The sequence below is a fragment of the Myotis yumanensis genome, unplaced genomic scaffold (assembly GCF_028538775.1).
Source record: "Myotis yumanensis isolate MYYU_CA2020_CCGP unplaced genomic scaffold, mMyoYum1.0.hap1 SCAF_16, whole genome shotgun sequence".
In the NCBI taxonomy this organism is placed as follows: domain Eukaryota; kingdom Metazoa; phylum Chordata; class Mammalia; order Chiroptera; family Vespertilionidae; genus Myotis; species Myotis yumanensis.
In genome coordinates, this window is record NW_027223767.1 from 30984813 (window position 1) to 31010885 (window position 26073).

At 36.0% G+C, this 26073-nt stretch overlaps 1 protein-coding gene across 3 annotated transcripts in view; it reads right to left on the reverse strand.

The window, feature by feature from the left end:
* USP32 (ubiquitin specific peptidase 32) overlaps positions 1 to 26073 on the reverse strand; it is a 126038-nt gene that overhangs the window by 18520 nt on the left and 81445 nt on the right. The window contains exons 13-27 of one of the 3 annotated variants that reach the window (XM_070394676.1): positions 23542 to 23737; positions 21198 to 21358; positions 20416 to 20556; positions 18109 to 18268; positions 14425 to 14579; positions 12655 to 12736; positions 11699 to 11773; positions 8656 to 8794; positions 8287 to 8392; positions 6904 to 7077; positions 6130 to 6304; positions 5559 to 5710; positions 4447 to 4558; positions 2979 to 3190; positions 577 to 761 (exon numbers count right to left, since the gene is read on the reverse strand). In XM_070394676.1, coding sequence (XP_070250777.1) covers positions 577 to 761; positions 2979 to 3190; positions 4447 to 4558; positions 5559 to 5710; positions 6130 to 6304; positions 6904 to 7077; positions 8287 to 8392; positions 8656 to 8794; positions 11699 to 11773; positions 12655 to 12736; positions 14425 to 14579; positions 18109 to 18268; positions 20416 to 20556; positions 21198 to 21358; positions 23542 to 23737 — 2225 coding nt within the window. Of the gene's footprint in view, positions 1 to 576; positions 762 to 2978; positions 3191 to 4446; positions 4559 to 5558; positions 5711 to 6129; positions 6305 to 6903; positions 7078 to 8286; positions 8393 to 8655; positions 8795 to 11698; positions 11774 to 12654; positions 12737 to 14424; positions 14580 to 18108; positions 18269 to 20415; positions 20557 to 21197; positions 21374 to 23541; positions 23738 to 26073 lie in introns of all 3 variants that reach the window. The other 2 variants (XM_070394677.1, XM_070394674.1) reach the window with 2 other exon arrangements.

Sequence of the window (26073 nt, forward strand, 5' to 3'; positions counted from 1 at the left end):
AGGGCCACAATCCCAATGGTTGTTAGAAGTAAATACATTTAGTAATCCAATAGAACAGTGGTAGGAGGAATAGAAAGAAAACAGAAGGTTTTTATTCTTTAATTACTCTTATGAAATATAATAATTTCTTGTGAAATTGTTCCATATTAAAATTACATGGTATGGAAACAATCCAACTGTTATGGCATGAGACTTTTTCAGAATTCACGTATAGATATACACACTATTGCTCCCATTCTGATTTTCAGAGGGTTGAGATGATACAAATTCCCTGGTGAATTCATACTCCATTTTTGCAGAAAAGAAGTCAAGAATATTACCTGAAGCATTTAAAGCAGCAGGAGGGATTAGTGAATAAAAGGATTATTAGACACTAGAATGTCTAGGTGAAGAAAGGAATCTGTATATACTCTCCTACTGAAAAGATCAAACCAAAGGATGAATTATATACTCCCTGGATGGTTCTTCAAAGAGTGTTTAAACCTACATAAAATGGGTCCTATAAGTCACACAGAATTCCTATACATTCTTCTGGAGTTTGGAAACCACAGGTCTAAGCTGATCGCCTGAACTCACCAATCCTGAGCGTGGTTACTAGCTTCCTGAGGTGGGAGTGGGCTGGCTAATCGAGATACTTGAATCCAAACTGAATCATACAGGTCTTTCTTCCGGGTATGCACAGTACATGGAACAATCAGTGGCATTCCAAAGAGGCTGGGGCGATTCTTCTGAGATGACAGGAAATATAGTTCTGTCCTCATCTATAAGTATAAACAAGAGAAGAGAGAACTGAGAAGAGAGGCCTTTCATTCCTCCCTTTTGTTCTTCTACAACTACCAATAACATGCATTACTATCAATTTCAAATTAGTCACTACTACTCTTTATTAACATGAAGACAAATTTACAGTGGAATCACTGGAAGGTTGAGGTACTGCCAATTTCAGAGTGGCTATCTATCAAACTTGGATTTTCAGCATTTAATATTTTCAAACTAGTTTTCTCTGATAAATATTTCACATATACACACTGAATCATATGTAAAAACTAGTAATTGTTTTGTAGCTCAAGGCTTTTAAGCAATTAAAACCCTTTCTCTAGAAAGTATGGCAATAAACCAATACTCCCTCAAAATAAAATTTTCAGAAAATAAGCTGCTGGCAACTGGAGACTTTGAAACCAGTCATAGAAACATCAATTAGCTGCCTCTTGCACACCCCCTACTGGGGATGTGCCCGCAACCAAGGTACATGCCCTTGACTGGAATCGAACCTGGGACCTTTCAGTCCGCAGGCCAACACTCTATCCACTGAGCCAAACCAGTTAGGGCTAATTTTTTTTAAATATGTGACAAATTAAAAGTAAGGTACAATTTAAAAATATTTGCTTTGAGTATGTTAAGTTGAAATTCCTTAATAAAGATACTGCACAGAATTAGCTTGGAAATGGTTGCTTAATAAAACAAAAACTTAGCATAATAGATTGTTGGGAGTTCAGGATTATTTTAAAAAGCTGTTAAGCACTTAGACATTTAATTCTTTTGGTTGGCCTTTATGTAGTAGTTAGAGAAGCTAAGTCAACAACCTATAAACTCACTAAGGGTTAGCTAGTTTCCAAGTGAAAAGACTTTTATTTCTGATTCTCAAGCATTTTATTTTGCAATTATTCAATTAAGCTTAGCTAAATACATGATTTTAAGGCTCTATTTCATGTGTTGGTATTATTATTATTATTACTATAGGCCCAGTGCATGAAATCCGTGCACGAGGGAGGGGGGCGTCCCTCAGCCTGGCCTGCACCCTCTCCAATCCGAAACCCCTCGAGGCTCAGAGTTCTTAATATATGATCTGATAATACTTGGTAAAAACAAAACAAAAAAAAAGCCCTAGCCAGTTTGGCTCAGTGGATAGAGCATCGGCCTGTAGACTAAAGGGTCCCAGGTTCAATTCTGGTTAAGGACACATGCCTGGGTTGCGGGCTAGGTCCCTGGTAGGGGACATGCAGGAGGCAGCTGATCAATGACTCTCATCATTGATATTGATGTTTCTCTCTCTCTCTCTCTCTCTCTCTCCCTCTCCCTTCCTCTCTGAAAGCAATAAAAAAAATATATTAAAAAAAAAGAGGTGGGGAAATGCATGAATCACCCAATTATTTTAGCTAATGGGACCAGTAGGAACTGTGCTTAAAGACAATTTCAAGTCACAAATGTATCCTGTAATTCTATAGGCTGTCCACTCATACAATCCTGTCTAAAACATGGTCATCTATGTAGAACATCATCTACATGGTCAGAAACTCACTTTAGTCAAGAGTTACTAATTCAAAGGGGAGGGGGGAGTACATTTTAAAGAATTAGCAAAAATCAAATAGCTGTGTAACCACGAGTCAGGTCAACAAACAGAATATAACCAACACTCCAAAAGCCTCCCTCTTGCTTCCTTTCCATTACGAAATCTTCCTTCCTTCTAAAGGAAGTTGGAAGAGGTATTGAAGTATTATCCCCTAAAGCCTGTGAAGGGAGCACAGTCCTGTTGAGACCTTGATTATGGACTTCTGGCTTCCAGAACTGTGAAAGAATAAATTTGTTGTTTTAAGCCACCAAGTTTGTGGTAATTTCTTATAGCAGTCCTAGGAAACAACTTATCTTGCCGAAGAACATTTTTGGTGCCCTTCCATCCCCAAGCAAACAAACAAAACCTTCTCCAAAGACATCTATACTTATATGGTAGAGAAGATGTACTTGCCTACATGAACATTTAAGAGACACACACTATTAAAAGAAAATAGTATGTACTACCATCCTGTTGCTGCTTAAAAATGAGTGAGAAATGTCACTTTATAGACAGGCTATGATCCCTTACAGTAGCATACATAACACATTGACAGTGCACAAAATGAAAATGTTGCAAAGACAGAACATGGCTGTCTCACAAATGACACTGGCAAGACCAGCAGTAACTTGCCTAACATCAAACTAACCATTTTTCGGTGGACTGCAATGATGTAACCTGTAAAGGGATTGTCAGGAAGAGATGGCATATGACCATTCACCATTCCATTTGTGAAGCTCTTCTCAGTTCCACATGGCACAACAGTGTTTGGCATTCCATTGGGGATGAATATTGGTCGGGGCAGGTCCCCATTGGTGGTTAGGGTTAACATTCCATTTGTGGATGGGGAAGAGGAGATATCTACAAATTCAAAGATAAATACAGCACCATAAGCTTGTGGTACTTCCATCTTTTTTCTCAAATATTGTGAGGATCTAAACTACTGATAGTAGTCTCTTTTAACAAAGGACAAGGAGAAATTATAGTTCAAATAATAATTCTAGATTGATCAGAAGATTTTAATTTCAGATTTTACTTCTATAACTCACACTTAAGACTAAATGGCAAAGAAAGATTAACTTCTGGAAAGTGTAAGTCGAATTTTTGCAGAAACCTTTGCTAGCACCATGTTGTGGCACCCAAACAGTTCTAGCACTTGTTTTCTTTTTCCTCTCCTCTGAAAATTCATTTCTCCATTCCTCTAAAAATGTTCTGTCAAGTGTGACAGTCTCTATCCAGAGATAGAGACTTTTCCTTTTAATTATTTCATTTTTTAAAAAATTTATTTTTTAGAGCAGTTTTTAGATTCATAGCAAAATAAAGAAGGTACAGAAATTTCCCATATATCCCTTGCCTCTACACATGCATAGCCTCCCCCCTAATAATCCCGCCACCAGACTGGTACATTTGTTATAAATGATGACAGATGTTGCTTTTTAAATTAAAATGAAATACATTTCCTCAGTCTCATTAGCCACATTTCAAGGGCTCAACAGTCCATGTGACTAATGGATACTGTATTGACTAATGGTCAAGATTACAGAAAATTTCCATCACTGCAGAGAGTTCTATTGGCCAGTGAAGATCTAAACAAAAAAGTATTATTAAATCATTTACCCATCAGTCTTATCTATTTAGTGCCAGAGAAGTGCTTTATAATTGGGGAATGGACCTAATTATCAACAGTATAAAAAAGAATAAACAAACCGTATCAATGGCCAAAAGACTCATTAGATGACCATATTAAATTATATGCAAATATTTGATAAACAAATTCCTTTTTAGTCATATTAATTATCATGTTTTCTGATAGTATACTCTTCTCACACCAGCTATTGCCATGTTAGTATTAGATAAAAGAGCAAAAAGAGATCTGAATTCCAGTGGTAAATGAACTCATAACTCATCTACTTAACTTAGTTACTTAGGTTCTCTAAATTTTAGGTTCCTCATCTATAAAATGAAGAATTTGAGCCAAATTATCACAAAGGTTTCCTTCAGCCTCCAAAATTCTTTTGCTCTAATATCCTCAGCCCAAACAAATATAAAAAGGATGCTAACTCTTAGCCCAGAATTTAAAGCTGAAATCATGAAAAGAAACTCTAGTTCTACCATACCTGTCAGTATTGGACTAGAAGCTGAAACTGGAGATCCAGGGATGGGAATTTCAAATGCGCACAAATATCCACTCACTGAGAGTCGTACTTTTTGGTTGTCCTGAGGGAAATTCTATAGAAAAAGAGACAAGGTAAGAGGAGATGTTTCAGATACGATGAAAAATGAACTCTGTGATATATTTGAAGCAAATGTCTTAGATGATTTTATCACTAAATAAACAAGATGAATGAACAATATGTTTCAACTAACTAAAAGTGAAAGCTTGATAAGTTAACCTCATTGACAAAATCATTATCTATCCCTTTCCACGGAAAGAAAGTGTGTTGTGTATAACTGGTTTTTAAGTTTTGTCCTTCACTTCAGGCATCTAAAGCCAACACCCTCAGAGAGATCTCACCTTTGCATTACACATGAACAAAATGTCAATAAGGTGGGGGAGTTTGTTCAGAAACCCCACAGATAAATATAAGTAATACTAATGGTAGGAACTCAATTTAGAATTGGCAATATATTTATTAAATTGCTTGTTTCTCCAGCTGGTATTCAGGAGGAATGGTTTGTGTCAATTTATCTTTACTCTCTAAATTCCTACTGTGTTAAAGGCCAAGTATATATATTCATAAATAAGTACTAAAAACATACATTCATAAATACATAAAATACTTTAACCTAGGATAATTCTAGTGACATTGGTAATACAGAAGAGCTGCCAAGCACAGCAGCAGCAGTCACTGGAGGACATCTACACTGTCGTAACACAGCTAGGTCACTCTATATAGGCAGCCTTGGCTTACATAATTCCCTTCTTTTAAAAATACCACCATGATTATTACTCCTTTATTCAGGCAGACAACCCTTTTAAATTTCTGGGATGGAAATTTTTTTGGGGGGGGGGGGATTTTAATAAGCTTATTTAAGCCAAACTGACAAAATATGTTGGGGAGCAAGATCTCAAATGTTCCAGAGAATGGTATGAAAGACTTGACAAATTTTTTTTGTTCAGCTGTTGCGTTTTAATATCTCGCTCAGTCACTTAACATCATAATTAATGGAGAAAACTGCTCTTTGAAGGATAGAATCAAGGGTTTCCTACAAGAATAGTTAATATTACCTTTATGTTGGAACCATGTACTTCTGCAAGAAGGATTTGTTCTGATTTAAGTCCACAGAGATCACTCAGCTGTTTTTTTAAACCTGTGTACTTTTCATCCATATTCAGTCTTAGTCCATAACGTACAGGGGTAGTACCATCCAACTTAATAACTAGTAATGAGAAAAGATCTATTATCAATAAAATGTGTGTGTGTGTGTCTATGACTTGGAAATGACAAACATTTCAATCTAGAATTTTAATTTTATATGCAAACACTGTAACAGATGATACTTAGGGATTATATTAAAATAGTTTTATTTTTTTGAATGCTCATCTGATATGGAAGTGTGAGTGGCTTTGCAAGATTTTAAAGAGAGTTTCTGGCATATCTAAAACTAAAAGAGGAGTCAATAGGCACAAAAATGAACACATGTTCCAAGTCTTTCAAACCTTAAATCATGTCTTGAAATTAGATTGCTATATTATAACAGGCTATCAATTTTTATGAGAATGCATAAACAAATGACCATACTTACAAATTCAGGCTGTTTGAATAAGGTAAATATTTTTTCAGAACTTTGTAACCTACCTGTTATTTCTAAGTGCATATAACTGTCCATTGGTAGTGGCAAAGACAAAAAATTGAATGGGTCAAATCGGACACTTATATGACCACATGTCTTGCATTTGACTTGGGACCTTAACTGCCCATGAAACAAATCTACAACAATTGATCTATTCCTTCTCAGATGGTTGTCCCAGGCCTATCAAGAAAAAAGATTAGAGAAAAAAATTTTTTTTGAAAATTCAAAAGAATAGTATTTCCACACAAATTCAAAGAAACTACTAGTAGTTAAATGAGATTTAAATGTCAAGAACATAATCCTTCACAGTCATTAAAAATATAAAAACTTTCTCCCTACAACCATAATTTAGATATAAAATTAAAAATGTGATTCTCTCTGTTTAAACTATAAAATACTAAATTCAGATGGAAAATCCTATTATTTTCTTTGTTCTTATCATGGTAACAATGATGATTATTAGAGTTCTTTGTCCATTAAAAAGGAAATAAAATGTGCCTATTGGTCACTGCACACATTACTTTAGCAATTATGGAGATTCTTGAAGTTACTGAGTAAACATCCTCTCCCAAAAGTATACAATGTGAAAAGGCAACATTTTTCTGTTTTCATTTAAGGCTGCTTTGTTTTGGCATTACTGCACAAAAACAAAGAAGAGAAATAAAAATTCCTTTACTTCCATAGTAAAATTCTGATCACAGAATTTAAGTTGTGCAACATACATTTGTGGCCAGAACATTTAACCTATTGCTTACATTAGAAACTCAAAACTGACAAACCTCTGCAGCCACTTCCCAGTCTGGCCGGCCATTGCTGTCCTTCAGTTCCACATATGGCTTCTCATGGACTCGGTTGAGATCTTCATGAAGACCATCCAAGAGAAAAGCCAGAAGTTCTTGGGAGTCTTGTTGCTGGAACCCATTAAACCTGGGAGCATATTTTGCTATGGTCCACTAGATATAAGAGTTGGAAGTAAACAAATTATTTGCTACCCCATAATATTTGGAATGAACATGCTTCATAATTCAACCAGAGGCATTATAAGAAGGTAAATAGTATGGTATTTAATCTGTCTCTATTTCAGCAAATATATTTTGGATAGTCATGAAAGCTTTCTAACCTTAATCTCAAATGACCAAAAGAAAAAAATGTATTTTGGCCAATATTATATCCCAGTTCAGCAAACAGTTCTTTAGATACTCAGATGTTATTTAAAACAGATAAGGCAGAAATATTAAAATAGCATTTGCTCACATTAAGAGTTAATATTTGTAAGTTTTCTTTACAGATAACTTTTCTGGTCTTATTGCATCCTAACTGTTATTATTAGAGGCAGAACAGACTCATGTTTAACTGTGAGGACTTACAAACTAGCTTCCAACCTTGGGCAGGATATTTAGCTGCTCTGAGCCTTAGTTTCTCAGCCATAAAATGGGGATAATAATATCGCTTTTGTATTATAGGGCCATATAGAAAATTAAATGAGTTACTACACATAAAATGTGAACAGTGCCTGGTAAGTGGTAGTCAAATTTTTAGCTATTGTAATTATTAATTTTTAACCTAAAAAGATTTTACCTTGTTTTAAAATAGAGATGAAAACAATCCTAACTTCACTAAAATTCACTACAAATGACATTAATATAAAAATTTACCCATTAATTATATTCTTTCTTTCTGCTACTTTAAAAAATTCTACAAATAGAACTTATTATCATAATAATATTAAAGATGTATTGAGTATCATTAATTAGACTCAGAGGTCTATCTTGCAGTTAGAATATTGCTAATAGTGATAGATTAACAAAGAAAGGTTTAATACCTCTCTCTCTCTCTCTCTCTCTCTATATATATATATGCAAGATATTTGACGAATTAGTAAAATAGTAAAAGAAACAACATATCAAATTTAGATTGTGCCTTAGATCTTTCCCTACCCACTCATTACATCTACAGTTGTACTTTTATTTTTTCTATAGCTGTATTTTGCATATATTTAAACAAGCAAAGAATATGACATCCAGTTTATGCCATGTGAATCATCCAAAAACATGAATTAAACTAAAACAAAAAAAGCTAAACATAGAAAATATGTAGAGAAAAATAATTACGCAAACAATAATTTAGGAGTTAAAAACATTTATGTTATTTTAACTGCTTACCCGAAGCTTTAATGGGGCGATATTCTTCTGAGTTCCACTCCAAAGTTCCTGTACTAAATCCCCATAGCATTTAGCCATATGCCCCTTCATACCAATGGGATTTGTCCTAGAAGTTTTGAAAGGAAAATTTGTTGCCAAAGATTCTAATCAATAAAAATCATGTGGGCATAAAAATGCCTAGTTATCTGTTTTCTCACATCAAAACATCTTTTTAAAATAAGAGACTTATCCCCTGGCCCTTATTTAATACTAAATAGAGAAAATAAGGTAAGACTTTTCTTTACCATGGTAAAGAAAGAGGAAATTCAAGTGATACTGAGTTCATATAATTATAAAAAGTTAAGAGGCCAATAACTCAAGAAAGATTACCTGTTCAGTTCATAAAGATGTCTCCCTGAGATAAAATACTGTGTCAGTGGCTGTGTGTTACTAACACACTGGATGCTTGAATTCATGAAGCATGTGTTTCCCAGGTTACTCAGACCTGTGGCTCCCTTTTCTGTGGGAACTGGAACAAACAATATGAGAACCGAAGTCCAACTGTAGTAAAATGTCATAGACCAGTTACTTATATTCGATGCAACATTTTTATGATTTTTTAAATCAGCTAAATGAAGCTAATATTTCTCTATTTAGTCTTGCAATGCTGAAGTAGAGGAGTGTCACTGGCAATCCTGACAATCCACGCTCATTTGTAATCTAGAAGCAGCAATGATTCTCTATAATTGCTATAGCTGTTTGTTTTGTTTTTTTAAAATTCAAACAATTCTCTCCTAGTATTCTTTTTATTTTTATATTTTAAAATTTATCCTTTTGTTGAAAGTATTACAGATGTCCTGTCCCCCCCCCCCCCCCCTCTTTGGCCTCCTCCACCCCCTAGTATTATATCTTTAAAAATATATAAATTAGCCCGGCTCAGTGGTTGAGCATCAACCTATGAACCAGGAGGTCCTGGGTTGCGGGCTTGATCCCGTGTGGGGTGTGCAAGAGACAGCCAATCAATGATTCTATCTCATTACTGATGTTTCTATATCTCTCTCCCTCTCCCTTCCGCTCTGAAATCAATAAAAAAAAAAATATATATATATATATGTAAACACACACACACACACACACAAATTAGATTTTTCTTAGGCTATTTTTGAGAATGAACTGTTGGACCTATGAGGGCTGTATCCTTTGCTTTGCATTTTTTATGGAAGCATTTTGCTCCCCTAGCTAGGTCATAAAAGGCTTATTGGTCGAGTTGCTACAAATCCTATCATTACTGGCCAAACAGTGCATGTCTTGAGTTGAAAAAAATTTTGGGTTGGAAAAATACTGGTATTAAAAATACTGGCCCTTAAGACACCCTTGATAAGATGGAAAGGCAGAAGGAAAAGTTAGAGAGTTCCAAAAAAGGTGGAAATTTTTAGAAGTTATCTATATATATAAAAGCCTAAGTGACCGAACGACCAAACAACTGGTCACTATGAGGCGCACTGACCACCAGGGGACAGACACTCAACGCACAGGATTGGGCTCCCTCCTGTCTGGATCGGGCTGAAACCAGCTATCTGACATCCCCTGAGGGGTCCCAGATTGTGAGGGCACAGGCCAGCCTGGATTTGTGCACTGGGACTAGTTTAAATATAAGGAAACTTGTTCATCTTACAGCAATTTTGTAAATTATATCTTTGTAAGTGGTAGTAATATATTTACATTTTTCTCCCTGCCTGATCCCTCCAGAATTTGGAAACTCTTAATGACCACCTGCACATGATTAAGAAGGCCCTCATCTTTACCTGGTTCATCTTGACTGTGACTTTCCCTGCATCATTCCCATACAACATCAATGACCTAGACATTAATACAGACCAAGAGTCAACCACTGCCCTAGACTCGACCACTGATGTGTATTTGGATAGCATCTTGGATTTTGATTTCTTTACTGATGTGAAATTAAACACCAGCTTTAAAAAAAAAAAAAAAATATACACACCAGCCGTGGGCAAACTACGGCCCGTTTGAAATGAATAAAACTAAAAAAAGACCGTACCCTTTTATGTAATGATGTTTACTTTGAATTTATATTAGTTCACACAAACACTCCATCCATGCTTTTGTTCCGGCCCTCCGGTCCAGTTTAAGAACCCATTGTGGCCCTCGAGTCAAAAAGTTTGCCCATTCCTGATATATACACACACACACGCACACACGCACACATAAATACATACATACATACATACACTAGAGGCCCGGTGCACAAAAATTTGTGCACTTGTTGGGGGGGGGGGGGGGGTCCCTCAGCCCGGCCTGTGCCCTCTCGCAGTCTGGGACCCCTCGGGGGATGACCACCTGCTGGCTTAGGCCCGCTCCCTGGGGGGATTGGGCCTAAGCTGGCAATCAGACATCCCTCTGGCAGCCCGGGAGCCCTCGGAGGATGTCCACTTGCCAGCAGGGAGCAGGCCTAAGCTGCAGTCAGACATCCTTAGCGCTACTGAGGAGGCGGGAGAGGCTCCCACCACCACCGTTGTACTGGCAGCTGTCAGCCTGGCTTGTGGCTGAGCAGAGCTCCCCCTGTGGGAGTGCACTGACCACCAGGGGGCAGCTCCTGCATTGAGCATCTGCCCCCTGGTGGTCAGTGTGTGTCATAGTGACCAGTCATTCCCAGTCGTTCTGCTGTTGGGGTCAATTTGCATATTACCCTTTTATTATATAGGATATATTTATTGATTGATTTCAGAGAGGAAAGGAGAGGGAGAGATAGATAAAAATATTAACGATGAGAGAGAATCATTGATCGGCTGCCTCCTGCAACATGTGCCCTTGACCGGAATCGAACCTGGGACCCTTCAGTCCTCAGGCTGACGCTCTATCCTCTGAGCCAAACCAGTGAAGGCACAACACCAGCTTTTAAAAGAAGTCACTGAGGCCATAGCAAGTGTCACTGGTGATTATTCAGAAGAGCCCATGACTAGAACACCAGATGAGTCCAGCTCCTCCATGGAAAGCAACGAGTTCATCTCAGTGTTTGTTTTAAAGGAAACGAATGTTTTGCTAGCAGTGTCCACCACTATGCTACTCACTACTTTTAAAACTAGTGAAACATAGCGTGAATTTCTCAGCCTAAGAGAAACAGCAAGGCATTGATCCTAGGCTGAGTGGAGAAAAGTTGACACGGTTTGGGGGAGGGACATATCTTAACCATTTCTTATTTAGTATGAGCTCAATAAATGTTCATTTGCATTGCAAAAATATACAGATATAAATTATGTAATTGAAAGGTTAGAAAGAAATTTAATACATCAGGAAAAAAAAAAAAAAAGAACTAGAAAGCCAAAAGTTGTTAATACTTCAATTGTTGAGGGGGGGCGGGGAGGGAGAATAAATTTAAGATAACCTATTTGAAAATAATATACTAGAGACTTACCCTTGTGTCTGTCTATTTTACTACTGTTTGCTATAAAGGACATTTCCTCAGGCCAACTCATATCTTTGTTTCGAACTAGAAAGACAGATAGGAATGTGTTAATTTCTTATCCATTGAAATCACACCTGCTCAACTACTTCTGTTAAAAAAATGTTATTTCTAAATCAGAAACTATTTTAAAAAATCAAGTTATTTTTAGTATTTGATTCTGAAACCAATTCTGACTCTTTATATTGGAGACTTTATAGTCAGTTGGTTAGAATTAATTAGTAAGCTATTCCCTCAATTACCTACCTGAAGTAAAATTATACTCAACCATCTAGAGAAGTAATTAAAGCTCTTAAAGTTAATACATTAGAACTATTGCAGTTCTTTCTTAAATAGCGACAACTGTGAGAGTAATCTATTCATTTTAATACAAAGGCAATTAGTTTTCAGTGATGTGTATAAATCTATGTGTGAATGTACAAGGAAGCTCTGTTGGTGAGAGACCAGAGTTGATGACTAATGAAAGCCTATGCCACTAACTATGCAAGAAAATTAGTCTCCTTATTCAAACTCCAAGAGGCACCTTGAAAATTTAAGACACTTTGTAAACTTATAACTGAATACCCACTATTTCCACCCTTTGCTAGACAATTAATGTAGGCATATTTTTCTTTTAAAGTAACCTAAATAGTATGAGGGATTATATAAGGGTTGAATGCGTATTCTTTACTATAAAGCAGCAGTCGCCAACCTTTCAGACCTCACAGACCACCAGTGGTCCAGCGGACCACCAGTTGACAACCGCTGCTAATAAAGAATATAATGATCAAAACAGAAAGAATTAAAAAATATATATATATAATGACCAAATAAAAGTTAAGAAAAATTATGAAATGGTTTATTAGTAACTAAATCTTTAAATTGTTCCCCTAAAAAATCTAATACAGATGCATGCTTCTTTCTTGTACCTTCAATTACCAGGTGCTGCTCATCTTGAATTTTCAAATATTCTAATCTATGATCTTCATCATCCAGAAGAGTAAGGTAATTCTGTGTATGGAACAGAAAATGTTTCTGTTAATGTAATAAACTTGTAACAAATCCTATATAATAAAAGGCTAATATGCAAATTGACCGGATGGCAGAACGACCAGTTGCTATGACCACCAGGGGGCAGATGCTCAGTGCAGGAGCTGCCCCCTGGTGGTCAGTGCGCCCGGCCAGAAGCCGAGCTCACGCTCCCACCTCCACGGCAGCCCTAAGGATGTACGAACAACGGCTTGTCAGACATCCCCTGAGGGTTCCCGGACTGCAAGAGGGCGCAGGCTGGGCTGTGGGACTGCCCCCTAAGTGCACGAATTTCATGCATTGGACCTCTAGTATGGAAATAAAAATAAGTAACAATTAAAAATGCCCTTGTAGTCACATAACCTATGTGACAGATATTAGGCATACTATAGTTGTTCAGAAATACTTATAATTTAGCTGGTAAGATGAGGGAAAACCAATGTATACTTCATAAACATGTACTTTTTATCTCTAGAACAAGATTATATAGAATTTGGGGGGAACCAGAAGACTCATCACACATCAAACCTAGTATGAAATTCAGTAAACGTGCCTGTAATCAAGATGGAACTTGACCACTTACTGGGAACTAAAAATGTGAAACCAAATGTCATGTAGTAGGATTATACATTTTTGTTTATGTTCACCCTGTCTAAAATGCTCACACAATTAATTCATTTAATTCTTACAACTTCCCTAAGGGAGATACTATTATTTCCCCCATTTACTCATGAGAAAATAGAGATAGAGTTAAGTGACTTTCTCTTGGTTATATAACTAGCAAGTTATATAACAAGCTTAATCCCTGTCAGTTTGGCTCCAGGAGCCCATGCTCTTAAACTATTATACTATACTGCCTCTCAATGGTGACCAAAGGAGGATGTAAAAAAGAAGGAACTAGGGAATAGAGAATTGGTTAAAACTACTAATAATCCAATTTCATATTATAATCTGAAAACACAATGCATATTAAGCAATTAACAGCACCAACTCTGAAAAGAATGGAGGGACCAGAGAATGGTAAGAAAGAATATTAACTACATATTTTTGTATTGTTTGCATTTTTTGAACATGAGCAGATTACTTCAAAACAAATAGAAATTAAACTTATAATTTGGAGAAAATAAACTCTATTTAGTTGAAAAAATATATTTTCTGTCACTTTATAACAACAATCCTTATAAGATGGTATTGTCCATGATGATCAAGTGCTATTATGCATAAATTACTATATGCATACTACATATATGCATATAGTAATTTAAAAGATGAAGTTTTCACCCTAGTCAGTTTGGCTATGTGAAGAGTCCAGGCTTGATTCTGGTCAAGGGCATGTGCCTGAGTTACGGGTTCAATCCCAGTAGGGGGCGTGCAGGAAGCAGTCGATCGATAATTCTCTCTCATCATTGATGTTTCTCTCTCTCCCTCTTCCTTCCTCTCTGAAATCAATAAAAATATATTAAAATATATATGTGTGTGTGTATATCTATATCTATATCTATATCTATATCTATATCTATATCTATAAAATAAAAGATGAAGTTCTCACTGAGATCCTTGGAATGGTTTTCAGCATAATTACTGTAGACAAAATCCCATGCTCATGAACTATGGATTCAACACTTGATCGCTGCATGGATATGCTTTCATGACTCTGAGACACCTCTTACCTCACTGTTGTATAGCCATAAGCGCATATCTTCCTCTTTGATGCGCAGCCTCTGAGATAGATATTCATGAATTTCCTTGATGGTCTGCATTCTACTAAAACAGCCTGTGTAGGCTAAGACCCGCTTTAATGGTGCATTTGGAGAAGGTACGTTTCCTATAGTCATAGTAATCACAATAAGGAAAAGATAGATGTTAAAAAGTAAAAAAAATAAAAGCACCCCTTTAGCAATGGTGACCACAGTATTTTAGAAAATAATGATGAAAAATGAGAATTAGAGGTTTAATAATTTTATAAATTAATAAGCTTTAAGATGAAGACAGGAGACCCAAGTATCTTAGAGTGAGTCCAAAGGTTTAACTTTGAAAGGAGGCAAAAAAATCACAAAGACCCAAATAATTGGTAGTTCTCAGATCCCAGAAGAGTGGTAAATATAAACAAACAATAGGCCCTCAGCTGGGTCACACTCAATAGCAAAAGAAAAATTCAGCATACAAATGGAGAAGATAAAATGAGACTGGATTTGAATTTCACAGATACATAATTGGCTTCACCTGATCTACTTTCTTCAAATAAACTCTTTGAATTATTAACTCCATCAGTCTTGGTCATTAAGTGGCTCAAATACCTGACACACTGGTACAATTACATGATTTTACTTAAAATTCTAAGTAGGCATAGATTCTATGTGACCAAACGCAGCTTCAAGAAGTTTCCTAGCGCTCTGTGGCAGTTTATGGATTCACACGAGAAAAGGAGACAATTCACAGAGCTAGCGTTATTTTGCCTCCTGTCTTCAGAGATATATTCTGCTGTTTTGTGAGACATTTTTTGGGGAAAAAAAAAAAAAGCCCTATTAAAAGGCATAAGGGGGTAAAAATCATATGACCTGTCTGCCAAATAAAATGGCAATAGACATGACCTTGAATTCCTGAAAGACATTAGGTAGAAACAGAAAGAGTGGCAATAAGGGGAAAGAGTAAAGAGTGAAGAAAGAATATGTCAAAGTCTCACCATATACTTCATAGAGAAGAGGGATAAAATAAGAAATTATTGAAATCAAAGATAGGTTGTGGGGGGATAAGGACACATTTGTAATATCTTATTCAATAAAGGGAAAAAAAATAAAAAATAAATAATAAAAAAAGATAGGTTGCTAAAACAACCTGCTAAACCGGCGTTAAACTATTTAGACAAAAATTGAGACAAAGCTACAGCTTAAAATGGTCATCTTTTGTCAATGGGAAGTTATAGCTTATTGAGAAACCCAAAAATAAAATAAACTTAGCATATAGATATAACCCATCTAGGATACAATTATACATTCCAGGTAGTTTTCCACACATTCAATGGTGACTTAGTTTTATTCTTATTAAATGCACTTTGAGTCTTCACCTACTAAGTAAAGCAGAGAAGTGTATAGGCATCATCCGCTTTTTTAGAGCTCCAAAAAGAATTCACTCACCTAAAATAGGCTGAAAAATCATCTAAGAAACAATGACTTCTGTAGCAATGACTGTCAAAAAGGCTATGTTTAAGTCATTATAACTGTGGCAAGGTTTAAAAGGAATAAAAGAGTCTAGTAAACAGCTATAAGAAATAGAGTAATGAGAAAGCAGAACAAAATCCAACCATGATCAACTTTAAACCCATAGCAAAGCAAATCTTTTACTATAAGCAAGCAAAGGACAATCACTAAAATAAAACAAAAGAGCAAATTTCTCTAATTATACATCAGAGGATTAGTTATAAGATTACAGCAAGAAAGCATATTTTCATAAACTTCAAAATGATTACTGATTGATTTCACAACTAATTAGTAAGGAATAAAATTTCAAATTAAGAACAAATTTGGAGCATAATAACTACCTAGTTCTAGGATTCAGAAGCATTTGAAAATGTAGTGTCCAAGTCAATTTCTATTGTCCTAAGCAACATAAGAAATTTATTTGAATTCTAGACAGTTTTTATAGCATAGCTCATTAAGTATGCAGCCACTTATACAAAATGTTGTGCTTTTGAATAGCATCAACATATCTAGTGGTATTTACAAAGCAGCAAAAATCTAGGATCAGCACAAGAGTTGCAAAGACTACTTACTAAAGCGCACTAACACATTTTGCCTCTCATGTTATCTTTGAAGGAGAATTGAAAAAGGTGTGTGTTATGAGTGCCATGAAAGCAAGGCAAATACTTTTTTATATTTTATATATATATATATATTTTATTGATTTTTTTTTACAGAGAAGAAGGGAGAGGGATAGAGAGTTAGAAACATAGATGAGAGAGATGGATCAGCTGCCTTCTGTACGTCCCCTACTGGGGATGTGCCCGCAACCAAGGTACATGCCCTTGACCGGAATCGAACCTGGGACCCTTCAGTCCGCAGGCCGACACTCTATCCACTGAGCCAAACCGGTTCGGCAAGGCAAATACTTTTATTCTTGGAAAATTAAATCAAGAAAGTTTCCTAGAGATTCTATTTCACTGCTCCTTGATTTTGATGTGTTCCCCAAAGACAAAGTTTGGTTAGGCAGAGGCCACTGCTATGCTATAATTCTTACCAAAAAATATGTGTAAGAATCTCCATATATTATTTGAATATAACCTTTAAGGAAGGCTTTAAATGAATCTTACTTGATTTCAAAGGAGGGATGGTAAATTAGAGTTGGTTTGCGTTCATAGGTAGTTCTTGCATACTAAGTTATATTAATTTTAATAACATTGTGGAATTGTTAACACAAAGTCTGAGACTCTGTGTAAATGGATGAATTCATTATTTTTGCTGAAGAACAATTTTGAATATTTGCAAAGCGAAAACATAGAGCGAGTCCTGCCTATCAATAAAACTTAACTTTGCCTGTGCAGTGTGGTTCAATGGTTGAGCATTGACCCATGAACCAGGAGGTCACAGTTTAATTCCAGGTTAGGGCACATAGCCAGGTTGTGGGCTCAATCCCCAGGAGGAGGCATGCAGGAGGCAGCTGATCAATGATTTTCTCTCATCATTGATGTTTCTATCCCTCTCTCCCTCTTCTTATACCTCTCTCGGAAATCAATAAATCATATTTTAAAAAATGAAATAAAACAACTTTATAGATTAATCCAAGGGGAACTATTTATATATAACACATTAAAATTGGAACTTATTTGTCATTTTGATAGGCTTTATTTATTTTCAAAAATATATCCTTTGCTATCTGTGTCTCATAAGATACAGATTCCTAAGACTGAGCATGAAAAATGTATCATGTTTTATATAGTAAAATAAAACCACAAAAAATGCAAAAAACTAACCCAAGACACACCAGAAATATTAAAAACAAACAAACATGATACTGCCAAAGAAATCACTTCTAAAAATTTGAGTGTAGTTGAAAAGAGAAATCATTGACTGGTTGACTTTAAATCAGGTCAAGCAAATAATTTACAATGGCTTGTTCTCAAAGAAGGTATGTAAAATATATTTCTATTTATTATGGTTGTATATTTTACAAACCAGGAAAGAAAACGACCCTTCCCAGTTTGCTGCTGAGATTTTTCCCTCTACCTCATCTAGTCTTGCGCATGACCATAGATCTAAGCCCCACAAAGGATTTACTGGTACAGTGGCACCAGACTTTGAGCAATTTTATTTTATTTTTTTAAGAAAATGCACGATATTCTTGCTGCATTCTTAAGTTACCTCTTGGTAAATGCTGAGGAAACATTCTCAGGCTCATCATACCCATATTCACCCAGATGTTAGACTGCTGTGTTCGAGTGGCAGGCTGCTGTCTCAGGAATAGAAGATATCGAGGAAATAATTCCAGCTCTGGGATTTCTGTCTTGCTATTCTTGATCACCTGTTGTTTTAAAAGATATAAAGTGATTACTGTAAAAGAAGAAACAAAACTTGCAATTTTTATTTAACTTCTGAGATTTAGTTTTAAAATCTAAAATGTTCAATAGGTTTGCTATTTATTTTTCAATTAGATTAAAGAAATTCATAGAATTAAATTACATGGATTTAAAAACACCCAAGTTTCTGCTCAAAATCTATCTTCTAATATTAGAAATCCTGGTTGGTATTTCCACCTTTCATTTAAAATCAGTAATATCAAAATTAAATTTAAAAAACTTAAATATTGTTCGACTGGTGTACCAGCTTAGTGGTTGAGCATTGACCTATAAACCAGGAAGTCGAGGATTGGTAGCGGACCTGATCCTCAGTAGGGGGCATGCAAGAGGCAGCTGATCACTGATTTTCTTTCATCATTGATGTTTCTATCTCTCTCTCTCTCTCTTCCTCTCTGAAATCAATACAAATATATGTATTTTTAAAAACTTAAATATTATCTACAATTTACTACCCTCACACCATAACTCTTTTCACTTTTACATATTTTATATTTTATATATATAAATGATGGTCTTTTAACACGTTAAGCACCCAGCCTGTTTTGTCTTTCAGACGGAAAGTATAGTGTCAGTCACCGGTGACTGACTGGGCGCTTAATGTGTTAAAGGGCAAATACTTAGGACTGAAGTTACATGTCAAAAAGTATGGAAGTATTCATGCCATTAATTAAATTGGTCATATTGCCACCCAAAGTGTAGTAATTTACAATATTCCAAGAAATGTATGAACGCACTACTCTCACAAAATCTTATCAACATCATTTAAAAATACTCTGTTGGTTGAATACATATAAAGAGTACTATATATTTACTTAAAATTTTATTTCCTATGTTAGTAGTGAGGATAAAAAAAGTTTATATAAATATTTACTATCTATGTTCTACTGTGTAAATGGAAGTGATTAACTTATATCTTATCTATGCAAAACCTTCCTGGTATAAGAATGTTACGAATCCTGCTGAGGGTAGCGAGTAAAGGTAACAAGTCCTGCTGTTTACCTGTATAAGCACAACAAATGATGCTGCATAGTTAAATCACTAAAATTTGGTATTATATTCTCTAAGTCCTTTAATTATTTCAGAGGATTTTACTTATGCCCTAAATCAGCGGTTGCCAACTGGTGGTCCAAGGACCACTGGTGGTCGTGAGGTCCGAAAGGTTGGTGACGGCTGGCTTAAGGAAACCTTTGGAGCAGCGGTCGCCAACCGGTGGTCTGCTGACCACTGGTGGTTCGTGAGGTCTGAAAGGTTTTCGACCACTGCTCTAAATGACTCATCCTAGTAATGGCACCAATCAGAATTCATTTACTAGCTTTGAATTCCTATTATCCTTCAAGAAGACTAACCACAAAAATCCACCAACAGCTAGAAAATAAACCTGATCCCTCACTGGATGCCTTTGTAGTTAATGGGAAAAGCAGTTTCAGAAGTAAATTATGCACCACTTCTCCTACTAAACTTATTAGCACTGGCTCTCAGACTTCTGCTTCAGCCTATGTCATGCATTATCCTAATGTTTGCATTTATGTGGATGACTTATTTAATAGCCTAGCTAATTATGTCCTGACTTTATTTAGCCCAGTGATTATTTCCTCCACTCCATAAAAGCCACCCACTCCGATAGGCACATCATTGTATGGTTGTTGCCTAATACAGCACTCAATAAATGTATGAAAAAATTAATGAATGAATGAGAAGAAACCCAAAATTTGTTCAACTGATTTGAACAGGTATTGAGTACTCTACTACTATAAGTAAGAACTAAATCAGTGATGGCAAACCTTTTTAGCTCGGCGTGTCGGCATTTTGAAAAACCCTAACTTAACTCTGGTGCCATGTCACATATAGAAATTTTTTGATATTTGCAACCATAGTAAAACAAAGATTTATATTTTTGATATTTATTTTATATATTTAAATGCCATTTAACAAAGAAAAATCAACCAAAAAAATGAGTTCGCGTGTCACCTCTGACACGCGTGCCATAGGTTCGCCATCACTGAACTAAATTGTAGATAGTGAGGTTTATAAAAGTAATAGAAGATCCCATCTATGATAGCTCCTTATATAAGGTACTATTGGCTATACTTACAGGTCTAGGAAGAGCCAGGTTTGCTCCATACCAATGATAAAGTGCTCTCCATACAGGTTCTGGGACCATTTCATAATCTCTTCCATGGATCAGCTGTGGGGTTCGTTTTAATCGACCACCTTCCAGTGTTAATGATGTAGCCTTAGAAGAATAAAATGTAAATGTTGATTTTTAATATTACAGTCTCTTGTAGACTAGACACAGAAGAATAAACACACATGTCACCACTCAGTTTCATGTTCTAAATAAGATTTTTATTTTTAACTTTCAAAACAAACTAAGAAAGGAAACTCTAAAAGCAAATCATTTGAAAAAAATCATCAGAGCATTTCGTAATAATAAGACTTATTTTCACAGATTTCTCTCAGACAATATAAAATATTATTTTGGGGGAAAAATTCCACAGGCACGTGAAACTACATTTTCATAGTAGCTGTTCTATGAGTGAGAGTATTTCCAAGGATCACCACACTGCTTCTGTGCAAGTACTAAATCATAAAATATTCTCATGAAAATATACTATGCAAAAAGATTTCCATCCACAACAGGTTAATTAAATGACCACTAAGGAGGGTTAAGCCCAATTGACTGGCATGGCTCAGTGGTTGAGCATCAACCTATGAAACAGAAGGTCACAGCTGGATTCCCAGTCAGGGCATATGCCCAGGTTGCAGGCTCAATCCCCATTGGGGGGAGTGTTTTGTTATGTGCTAAAACTTCTAGAATAAAACTTATAAGCAATCTGAAAGAGAATGATTTTAAGTAGTTGTCAAATTACTTACCTTTACTGGCTCTTGAGTTACTAGTGGCTGGTTATCAATAGCCCCTGGTTTCTGAGGATTGAGATGCAACAAAATATTCCCATTGGCTCCTAGGAAACACTGGTTGTTACTGTCCAAAATGTTATGTTGTCGAGCAAAGCACATATCTGCTCCTGGTGTGGCTGAATACAAAAAGCCTGTAAGGAAATAGAGGATGGAATCTCTATTTTTAGTTATTATACATAAATAGGCTTGAAGATATGAATTCAATGTCCATGTTTTAGGTTAATGCTATTATTCTCTTGGCATGTCAGTACAGTCAATTCTGATAAATCTGCAGAAGCTAGGAAATACAGATGTATTTCTTTCTGGACAATACCTAACATAATATTAGGTGAAATAAAAACTTTAAAAATTGTTACCACATGAACATTTGGACAGCCTCCTAGAATATCTGATAATTTACAATAAGAATTATATGTCCTCTAATAGGAAAGGAAAAAGTATAGCCAAGTAACTGGGCTCTCCCACAGTCTCCCATAATTCTTCTCTGCTACCTGGAAACACATCCCAAATGTTTTTGGAAGATGATGGTGATAAGTCTAAACCAGGCCTAGTCAGTTTGGCTCAGTGGAGAGAATGTTGGCCTGAGGACTGAAGGGTCGTGGGTTTGATTTGGTCAAGGTCATGTACCTTAGTTGCAGGTTCAATCCCCAAGCCTCCGTCAAAGTGTGTGCAGGAAGCAACCAATCAATGTTTTTCTCTCTGCCTCTCCCCCTCCCTTCCACTCTCTCAAAATCAATAGAAAAATATCCTCGAGTGAGGATTAAAAAAAAAAAAAGACGTCTAAACCAAAGGGAAGGAGATAAAATAACAACTTCAACAGAATGCTGGGGGTAAGAAAATATCCCCTAATGAATCTATTTGAAAGAAAGGTATTAACATTACAATAGAAATATACACACAGGAAAATGATTAATGACAACTTAGAGTTGTGAACTTCAATGATATATTTTTTAAAAATATATTTTTATTGATTTCAGAGAGGAAGGGGGAGGGAGAGAAAGATAGACACATCAATGATGAAAGAGAATCATTAATCGGCTGCCTCCTGCATGCCACCCACTGGGGATTGAGCCCACAACCCGGGCATGTGCCCTTCACCTGAATCGAACCTGAGACCCTTCAGTCCACAGGCCAAAGCTCTATTCGCAGAGCCAAACCCGCTAGGGCTGAACTTCAATGATATTTTAAGAAATTTTAACTCTTAACTAACTACATTAATCTGAGATAAACATTCTAGCCATTAGTCACTTTAAACCTTCTAAGTGTGGCACTGCTCAACTTATAATAACACAGGTTATAAAGTGAGTATATGTCAAATGGAGGGTTAAACCCGATTGACTAGCATGTCTCAGTGGTTGAGCATCGACATATGAAACAGGAGGTCACATTTCATTCCCATACAGGGCACATACCCAGGTTGCAGGCTCGATCCCCATTGTAAGGAGTGCAGGAGGCAACCAATCAATGATTCTCTCTCACCATTGATGTTTCTATCTCTCTTTCCCTCTCCCTTCCTCTCTGAAATCAATAAAAATATATTTTTTTCTTCTTAATAAGAATATATGTATATTTAAAAGAAGGGTTAAGAAATAATTTGGTGTGAAAGCCAATCAGAGAGAGCTAGGACTGCTAACTGATCTTTGTAATGTCAGATGGGGAAAGAGAAGCAGTAAATTCAACGGTTTCCTAAAATGCTAGCTCTGTCCATTTTGGCTACTCCCTTAATAGAAGAAGAAGAAAAAAAACATCTCAAAGATGAAATAACAACAGAATAAGACTGGAAGTCCTACTTTTATGTCAGCAGAATAATAGGGATCAACTCAATTCAGTTGAGGCATAAAAACACCAAAGCATCTTCCTCATCAGCCCCAACTTAGAGTAGAACCACTGAGTTTTAGGTATCAAGGGACGAAAGGAATTATGGGAAGCATTATGAATTGTTTCTCAAAATTTAAAACAATCCCCCAGATTCCAGTCTAACATGTCTGTAGAATTTGATATGAAAATGTATTTAATCCAGTAAAGGTATGGTTATAGTTACAAAGTCCCGAAGAAAGAAATTTAGATTTTTATTTACCAAATTTAAACTTATTGACAAAATAATTTAGTAGCAATACAGGGAAATGTGGCTTAATCAGTGAAAATATTTTCAAGAATCTCATAAATAACCATTTCATTCAAAACTTATTTCTGTGACTGGAAACCTGATGCCCAATATTCTACTAAGCACACTCTGACAAAGTATACTCCTTTAAGAACTGACCCTGACTAAACCCCATGGCAAACAAGTCAGACTTACCACTGCCAGCAGTTTCTGAGGCTTCAGATGCAGTAGAAATATTGTCTGAAAATTTCTCTTCTGTGGTATTCACATAACTGAGGCTGCCTCCTCCAATTCTATCTTCACTCTGCTCTATAGAATGTACTGCTATTCCAAATGAATATTTTCCTCCATTCAGAACAGATGATGGCTCAATCACAACAGGGCTAGCATCCTAAAAATCATGAAGTCAGATATTAGGAGGTAAATTTAAAAAAAATGTTTTTATCTATTTTAGAGAGAGAGAAAGGGAAACATCAGTGTGAGAGGGAAACATCAATCAGTGCCCCCTGCTGGGTATGAAGCCTGCAACCTGGGAAGGAATCAAGCCTGCCCTGCCCAGGAATCAAACTGGCAACTTTGGGTGCATGAGACACACCCAACCAAGTCACACTAGCCAGAGCATACCATATGTCTTTTTTTTTTTTTTTAAATATATTTTATTGACTTTTTTTACAGAGAGGAATAGAGAGTTAGAAACATTGATGAGAGAGAAACATCGATCAGCTGCCTCCTGCACACTCCCTACTGGGTGTGTGCCCGCAACCAAGGAACATGCCCTTGACCAGAATCGAACCCGGGACCCTTGAGTCCGCAGGCCAACTCTCTATCCATTGAGCCAAACAGGTTAGGGCATCATGTCTTTTAACATGGCACAGTGAATGATGCACCCTGTAGACTTGGAGAATAGTGCTTTTCTTCACTTGTTTTCCAATGTACCAAACTACAGTGGTCTGTCTTTGGCCTTTCTTTTTCTATTCTAGGAATCTACTGCTCTCAGTGTCTGGCACTGCCTAAAACTGACACCATCACTCAGGTTTTTTGTTCTTTCCCCTTCTCTGTCCTATAATTCTTGTCATTGCTTCCATTCTTCTTGGCTTCCAGTGCAATTATCAACATTTTCAGACAACTAATGTTATCACTTTCCTTCTATATCAGTATGTTGAACAAACCAATAATGGTCATATATTGTAGTCATGGGCTACTTTTTGACTATGTTATTTCCAGTTGCTCTGGGAAACCCTGCCCATCCCCCCAAACATCAAAGGATCTTTTTGTTTTTACTTACTTCTTGGTCTATAACTATCAGAAATTATCCTAGAAGACTGTTTTTAGAAAGATAGGTCTCTAAATAGATAAAGTTTCACCCATGTTGAACAATTTCCTTATTTTTATGTGAGTCAATTATTCCTAAAAAGCCTATGTGAAACTTGAATATAATTCTATTTTGAGAATTTTATGATTTCTTTTAAGTTGTATGTATGAATGGTTTATGATATATCAAACTTCAGGATTCACTTTCTTCTCTGTCAGAGATGATGCTATTTCTTTTTATGCTTTACACATATGTGCAGGGTGGGGCAAAGTAGGTCTACAGTGTTGAGTACACAAAGCACAGTTTATTATTTATTAATTACTGTATTATTTTCCATATGAACTGTAAACCTACTTTTACCCCACCCTGTATACTACGATTTTTTTTTTTTTTTAGTTAATCCTCATCTGAGGATATTTTTTTGAGAAAGTGGAGGGAGGGAGGGAAGGAGGGAGGGAGGGAGGGGGAGGGGGAGAGGGAGAGGGGGAGAGAGAGAGAGAGAGAGAGAGAGAGAGAGAGAATGAATCAGCTGCCTTTCACACGTGCCCCAACCAGGGATCAAACCCACAACTCTTTAGTACATGGAACAATGCCCCAACCAACTAAGCCACCTGGCCAGGGCTGCACTTCTGTTTCATAAGAGATATGCTGCTAAGAGCAAGACCTCTATCATGTTCCTACAAGAAGCAAAAAGTAATACCTCAAGTACAAAGCTAGGTTATTCTTCGAGTCTGTAGCTAGTAAGACATTAATAACCATTTATTCTAAGGTCAAAGTAAGAACATAAAGACAAAAATAATTTCAAAATAGACTGTGACATGTTACCCAATACTCTCATTTTCTACCTACAATCACTATCATTATCTATAAGGTCTTTGAAGTCATTTGCCTACTTTCACTCCTTCAGTGACATTTAAAGTCTACCTTTTCCAATTAACATATTTTATGTGTGAAAACAAACTACTAACCTCTGCAAAAGGAAAAAAGAACCAGGTAGAATGATAAGGAAAATAATGTAAACAATCTACCAGTATTTTCTGATAAACAATGATAGAAAAGGGCATATAGGAAAAATATGAATAAAATTATTAGATTTTTGGTTAGTAATCATTTGGCAACTGACAATGAGTCAACAAAATGTATCAACTGACTCTCGAAAATGGAGAATTCGCTTACTGGAATTACTGTTTTCAGTTTTCCGAAAAAAAAAATAAAAAAATCCCTTGTATGTTTTAAGTAAGAGTAGAATATTCACTAATAATTTCTTCTTTAACTCTTTATTTGGAACAATGTGAGGTTATCGTTTAGAAATTGGGTTCTAATATTACTTCTGAAATTAACTTTCTTAAATAGAAAATCACCCAGGAATCTTCAATTTTTTTATAAAAAAGGTGAAATAATGAAGTATAATGTGG